Source organism: Thalassophryne amazonica, chromosome 4, assembly GCF_902500255.1.
Source record: "Thalassophryne amazonica chromosome 4, fThaAma1.1, whole genome shotgun sequence".
Classification (NCBI taxonomy): Eukaryota; Metazoa; Chordata; class Actinopteri; order Batrachoidiformes; family Batrachoididae; genus Thalassophryne; species Thalassophryne amazonica.
In genome coordinates, this window is record NC_047106.1 from 129,977,552 (window position 1) to 129,984,760 (window position 7,209).

Consider the following 7,209-nt stretch of genomic DNA (forward strand, 5'->3'; position numbering starts at 1 on the left):
AGACCCTGGACTTTTGAACAACTGAAGTCGTATATCAAGCAAGAATGGGAAAGAATTCCACCTACAAAGCTTCAACAATTAGTGTCCTCAGTTTCCAAATGCTTATTGAGTGTTGTTAGAAGGAAAGATGATGTAACACAGTGGTAAACATACCACTGTCCCAGCTTTTTAGAAACATGTTGCAGGCATCCATTTCAAAATGAACAAATATTTGCACAAAAACAAAGTTTATCAATTTGAACATTAAATATCTTGTCTTGGTGATGTGTTCAACTGAACATAGGTTGAAGAGGATTTAAAAATCATTGTATTCTGTTTTTATTTACACTTTACACAACGTCCCAACTTCATTGGAATTGGGGTTTTGTGTGTGTGTGTGTGTGTGTGTGTATATATATATATATATATATATATTATGAATGATATTCACATTTTGTGAGACCTGCGTTCACATTTTGGGAGATATTTGCAATTAATGATTTGCGGATAATTCACGATTTGCAGCTGCTTCATGTTTTGGGGGTTAACAGTATTCCCGCGAGGTGCATAAATTTCCCAGGAGGCAGGCAGAACTTGGCATAACACCAACTTCTGGACAGGCTTCCCACTGAAAATAATGGGTTTCATAGCAGCACATATCTCTTTGCAAGTTAACATCACAACAGCTAACTAAGCAGCTAAATTTTTTTATTTGAATACTAGGACCGAGTTTCTTAAAGCAGTCTAAACTTTTAGTCTTTTAAATTTATTTAGTCGCCCACGGTTAGTCACCCAACATTATCCGTCAGAAAGGCTCATTAAAAGTCTGCTAACGAGTCTTTCATTGGATTCAGGTGTGTTTGAGCAGGGAGACAACTAAGAGTGTCAGGAAGGTGGCTCTCGAGGACCGAACTTGGCCACCCCTGCCCTAGAGCAAGCACAGAGGTGACTACACACTTTGTACAACAACTAATGTCAAAATAGTAGTCAACTAAGTGAGTTTATTTGACTAAACAAGATGAGATTGCTTTATGAAACCGGGCCCTGGTATGTCAGATTTACATATAAATGGCACGCACACACACACACACACACACAGGCTATAACACTTTTTAATGAGTTTAATTTTAAAGAAATTGCTCCATTTGAACCACAGTACTAAACCCAAACATCCTTTTGCAATTTTACCCACAATAAATCATTCATATCAAATTATACTTGCAGACCTGAAGGACATGTACATCCAGAAGACTATAATGAGAAACTATAAAATTTATAGTGGGCAAAATGGCAAAAAGACATGGGTTAGTGCTGAGATTCAAACAGCGCACTTTCTTTAAATGTAAAGTCATGAATAAATGTTATACATAACGGCTGTCATTTGATTGGTGCTTTGTATGTCACGTTGCATGGATTATTCGTCCCATTTGTGTTGCGTTGCATTTAGCGAGGCAAATTTGGTTCCATACGATTTGTACCATTGCACGCTGCGAACCCTGCCCACACACACATTAGTGGGGGCAGTCTTTACCTAAACATGGAGGAGTTTGTTTTGCTGACGGTCAATGATTTGAACAAGTTAATTGACAGTGCTAATTCTTCTAAGACACACCCAAAATAAACAAACACATATCCACTACACCATAAACCGTCTAGAGGCATGAAGAGCTGTTAGGATGAAGAGGATGAAGTTAGGATGAAAACCTGGACATATTTCTGAGGCAATTTTTCACTGGACTGAGGAAGCACAAAAAGTTTTTTGTGTGTGTGTGGAAGAACACAAAACAAAATCAGGACATGACATCACAGATTACATTGTCAAAATTATTTTAGAATTTTCTGTTTTTCCAAGTTGACTGAGAACAGTTTTAGCCTCCTATTTAAAGTTTGTGTTGGACTGTTGACATCAAAGCACCAATGGTACACACCAAAATGTAAGTTCAAGTTTCAAGTTTATTCACTTCAAGGAAAAGAACTTTGCACAAAATAAAACAAAATAAATAAAACTGATTTCTCAGCCAGTCAACCCGTGCAACCGAAAGGGTGTAGGTAGAAGCAAAGCTTATATACACCTACCTCTTTTACATCAGCAACTTTTACTTATCACAACAAAACAAAGTGAGCAGAACAGCAAAACACAGGCATCTTAAAATAATCAATAAACTGAAATTCCTCTTCACAGAATCATATATACGAGGTCTATTAGAAAAGTATCCGACCTTATTATTTTTTTCAAAAACCATATGGATTTGAATCACGTGTGATTACATCAGACATGCTTGAACCCTCGTGGGCATGCGAGAGTTTTTTCACGCCTGTCGGTTACGTCATTCGCCTGTGGGCAGTCTTTGAGTGAGGAGTCGTCCACCCGCTCGTCGATTTTTTTCATTGTTTAGGAATGGCTCAGAGACTGTTGCTTTGTTTGATAAAAATTTTTTCAAAACTGTACGGCACAACTGAGTGGACACCATTCAATAAATTCAGCTGGTTTTCGGTAAAAATTTTAACGGCTGATGAGAGATTTTGGTCTGGTAGTGTCGCTTTAAGGACGGTCCACGGCGCCTGACGGCGATCTGCGCTTCGAGGCAGCAGCGTCTCGCCGTTTCAAGTTGAAAACTTCCACATTTCAGGCTCTGTTGACGCAGTAAGTCGTCAGAGAACAGAGAACTTTCAGAAGAAGTCGGCATGAGGAGTTTATTCGGACATTCCATTGTTAACGGTCATTTTGTAATGAAAGAACGTGCGGGCAGAGTCGCATGTCGGGCTGGACCCGACCGCGGGGGGTCGCGGCAGGAAAAACACCTCCGTTGGAAATCTTAACGGGCAAGTTGGAACATGCCCAAGCTGTTAAACAATTTCTCAGTTACTCACTTGTTGAAAGCCATTAAAAGCCGCCTGAATTCTACAAATGGTTTTCAACACAGAGGTGTTTTTCCTGTCGCGGCGCACACAGATTTGCCGAGTCGTCACGGAAACGACTCGGCGAATTTGCGCGTACGTCTTTCATTAAAAAAATGTCCTTAAACAGTGGAATGTCCGCATAAATTCCTCATGCCGGCCTCTTCTGAATCTTCTCTGTTCTCTCACGATGTCCTGGGTGAATTAAGCCTTAAATTAGGATGTTTTAAGCTCGAAACAGGCCGACGACAGCGCCTGGAAGCGCTGCAGGACGTCCCGCTCCGTGGGAAGTCCTTACACCGACAGAAACACCCCATAATCTCTCATCAGCCGTTAAACTTTTCACAGAAAACCAGCTTAATTTCTCGAATAGTGTCCACTCGGATATTCCTCACAGGTCCAGAAAAAATTTTGATAAAGCAACGCGCGCCGTCTCGAGCAGCGTGTGAAACAAAGGAATTCAGCCGAGAGGGCGGGACCACATCTCACTCAAGGCCTGCCCACAGGGAAATGACGTCACCGACACGCGTGAAAAAACTCACGCATGCGCACGAGGGTTCAAGCATGATTGGTGTAATCGCATGTCATTCAAATCCATATAGTTAAAAAAAAATAAAAGGGTCGGTTTATTATCTAAGAGACCTCGTATATATATATATATATATATATATATATATAACAGCTATATACGAGGTCTGTCAATAAAGTATAGGTCCTTTTTATTTTTTTCAAAAACTATATGGATTTCATTCATATGTTTTTACGTCAGACATGCTTGAACCCTCGTGCGCATGCGTGAGTTTTTCCACGCCTGTCGGTGACGTCATTCGCCTGTGAGCACTCCTTGTGGGAGGAGTCGTCCAGCCCCTCGTCGGAATTCCTTTGTCTGAGAAGTTGCTGAGAGACTGGCGCTTTGTTTGATCAAAATTTTTTCTAAACCTGTTAGACACATCGAAGTGGACACAGTTCGAAAAATTAAGCTGGTTTTCGGTGAAAATTTTAACGGCTGATGAGAGATTTTGAGGTGATACTGTAGCTTTAAGGACTTCCCACGGTGCGAGACGTCAACTTTATCATTCCAGTATGTAAATCGGACAATAATTTCTGCAGATTTTCTCCTGAACAAAACAGGGTTGTATCATCTGCAAACAGAACTGCCTTAAACAGATCCGAGCTTACATAAGTCATTAATGTACAAAATAAATAATTTTGGTCCCAAAACAGAACCCTGAGGAAGCCCATGAATGATGTCCAGATATGAAGAGCAGCAATCCCCAAGTTTAACAAACTGTTCCGGTTTTGTAAGTAATTATTAATCCAGTTCAAAGCTACTCCTCTGATCCCGTACAGTTCCATCTTTTGAAATATGTTGTGATCAACTGTATCAAAAGCCTTTCTCAGGTCAATAAATAAACCCACTACTATTTCCCTTTGGTCTACATGACTACTGATCTCTTCAACTGAATCGAGCAATGCCAGTGCAGTGGACCTACCTGCTCTAAAACCATATTGACTTTCATCCAGCAAGTTATGTCGTTCTATAAATTTATCCACTCTGCTATTGTAAAACTTTTCCAATATCTTAGAAAATTGTGACAATAGAGACACAGGCCTGTAATTTGTAAAAAGGTGTTTGCTGTCAGATTTAAGTAAAGGTATCACTTTGGCCACTTTCATACTGTTTAGAACAATTCCAGTTTGAAATGGTTTATTAAAAATATATGCAAATGGTTTTGCAATTTCAGTAATTATTTGCTTTACTAAGGACATATGTACCTCATTATGATCCAATGACTTTTTGCTTTACATGTACTAATTACCTTAATAATTTCCCTTTCATCTACTGGACCAAGAAACATTGCGTGTAGATTTCTGTCAATTAATTGCTGATTTTCCCATGGGCTGTGTGGAATTTCAGCTGCCAGATCTGGCCCAACATTAGCAAAGAACTTAATGAAACTATCCTCTACTTGACTCATATCATATTCATCTTTGTTCATATACGTAATACATGTTGGATAGTTATTTGATTTGGATTTATTTGTTATAATATTCAATATTTTCCATGTTTCCTTTATGTTGTTTTTATTGTCATTTAGCATTTTTCCAAAGTATGATTTTTTTACAATTCCACATGATAGTTGTTCATTTATTTTTATAGACCTTATATTTAATCTCTGCCTCTCTTGATTTAGTTTTTATGAATTCTCTGTATAGCATTTTTTTTTTCTTGCAAGCCTTTTGAAGACCTTTAGTTATCCATGGATGAGCTTTATATTTATTCTTATTACTATACTGTATAACTGGACAATTTTTGTTGTATATAGAGAAATATGTTTTCAAATTCTGAATATGCCAAGTTAGCATCCTGTTTTGCATAAATGGGATTCCAATTCTGTAAAAGTAAATCATGTTTTAAGGCAGTGATAGCTTCTTCAGATTCCAAACGCTTACAATATTGTATTTTCTCAGTACATTTTTTATTTAAGTTTAGATCAGTTCCTTTTCTGTTGTCCCTTTTCCGTTGTTTATAAATGAATAAAATATCAAATGACGAGGATCTACTTTAGCAGTTATATAAAACAAATAATGAATGTTTTTACATTCTTTCAATGGAATGACTATTTAATTTGGTGAAAGATGGAATGTACCATTTGCCTCGTTGAATGGAACATTCCATCTTTCACCTCATGAAATATTCGTACCATTGAACTCATAAACATTCATCATTTCTATAATAGTCTTTGTGTGTGTGTGTGTGCTTGCTGTTGGGAGGTCTTGCCTAGACAAGTGCGCATGTCTTTAACCCTGCTGAGTGTGGCTATATTTTTGATGACCTTGACCTTTGACCAATCACCTCTAAAGTTTGGTGATCTTGGCCGACAATATTACTGATATTAACTGATTCTATAAGCACCAAACTGTACATGCAGACCTCAGACTGTTTCACTTCTTGACACTGTTTCTTTTTTACTTTAGCTGTTGCATTGCTCCTTACCGCTTAACTGTCTGTACACCACGTCCTCCAGCACGGTCAGCCTCTTCAGCACCTCCTCCTGGCCGGCGCCGGGGTGCGTCCCGTTGGCCCGGGGCCTCTTCCAGTCAACCGGAACCACCGGACCGATGCTTTGGACGCTGCGACTGTTACACTTGGCCCAGAAAGTGATGAATCCCCCAAACGCAAATATGTTGAACACCAGTAAAATCTTCCATCGTCTGGAGACCACAGCCATGAAAAAGTCTGATGTGGGGGCTCAGGGACGCCGGCGCGCTCTCGGGGACGTGTGTGTGTGCGCGTCACAGACTGAGGATTGACAGCTGCGGGGAAATTTAGCAGGTTGGATGAATGAGGTTTTGGCAGAGAATCACAAGAAGTTTGAGCAGATATTAAAAAAAAAAAAAAAATCCAAAAACTATTTCTCCTCTTACCAAGTAGGGTTCTTTATTTTGGTGGAATCCTCGTGAGAAAAACAGTGAAGGTTCGGTTTTAATCCGGATCACCACTGACCTGTAATCTGGTGTTAAAATAACGCACATGGAGCACAAAGGCGGCAGCATGCTGTTATGTGCTGGTGTCGAAAACACGCCTATAGATAAACAGTCATCACACGATCTTCCCCCTTTTCCATCCCTTCGTGTCTGGAAGAAGTCGGCGGTGACGCGCGCACACGAAATCCTAACGGACGCACGGGAAGGCTCGCGAAGGCGCACGCCACGTCTGTGCTCCCACACCGCGTGTTCGCACATCGTCCTCCATCCGTCCGTCACCGAAGAACCGCGGTGAGATGCGGGTGCGGATGCAGCATCCCTCCGCGGAGCCGCGCGCAGGACCAGCACGCCCCCCCCCCCCACTACACACTATGCAGAGAGAAACTCAAATCCTGCAGTGCCAGGTGTGTCCCCCTGCTTAAGCCAGTATGTGTCCAGGCCCGTCTGAAGTTGCCAGAGAGCATATGGATGATCCAGAAGAGGACTGGGAGAATATCATGTGGTCAGATGAAACCAAAATAGAACATTTTGATACCCCTCCCCCCATTCATGGACAAAAAATAAAAACACTGAATGCGCTTTCTGAACCCTCTATTCAGAAACAAGTGGCTCAGCTGTATACATGTGTACCAGATCATGATGGAGCAAGGGTGTTCACTTTTTTAGCCACAGACCTTTTAATTTTTTTTACTTGTCATAGCATCACATTCAAGATGGTACAAGTTTAAATGGATACAAACAGGTTATAAAGTACTTTTTTTTCTATTTTGTGGTGAAATATGCTCCAAAATGCAGGAAATGGCAATGCTTTTGCTCTTAACCACCACAACAGACACATTGTGC

General features: G+C 40.4%; 1 protein-coding gene across 1 annotated transcript in view; it reads right to left on the reverse strand.

Moving 5' to 3' along the window:
* galnt17 (polypeptide N-acetylgalactosaminyltransferase 17) overlaps positions 1-6,715 on the reverse strand; it is a 193,463-nt gene extending 186,748 nt beyond the window's left edge. Inside the window, exon 1 of the mRNA XM_034168557.1 lies at positions 5,876-6,715. Within this exon, the coding sequence (XP_034024448.1) occupies positions 5,876-6,110 (235 nt within the window). The 5' untranslated portion in view covers positions 6,111-6,715. The remainder of the gene's footprint in view (positions 1-5,875) is intronic.
* Between the last annotated feature and the right edge of the window lie 494 nt (positions 6,716-7,209).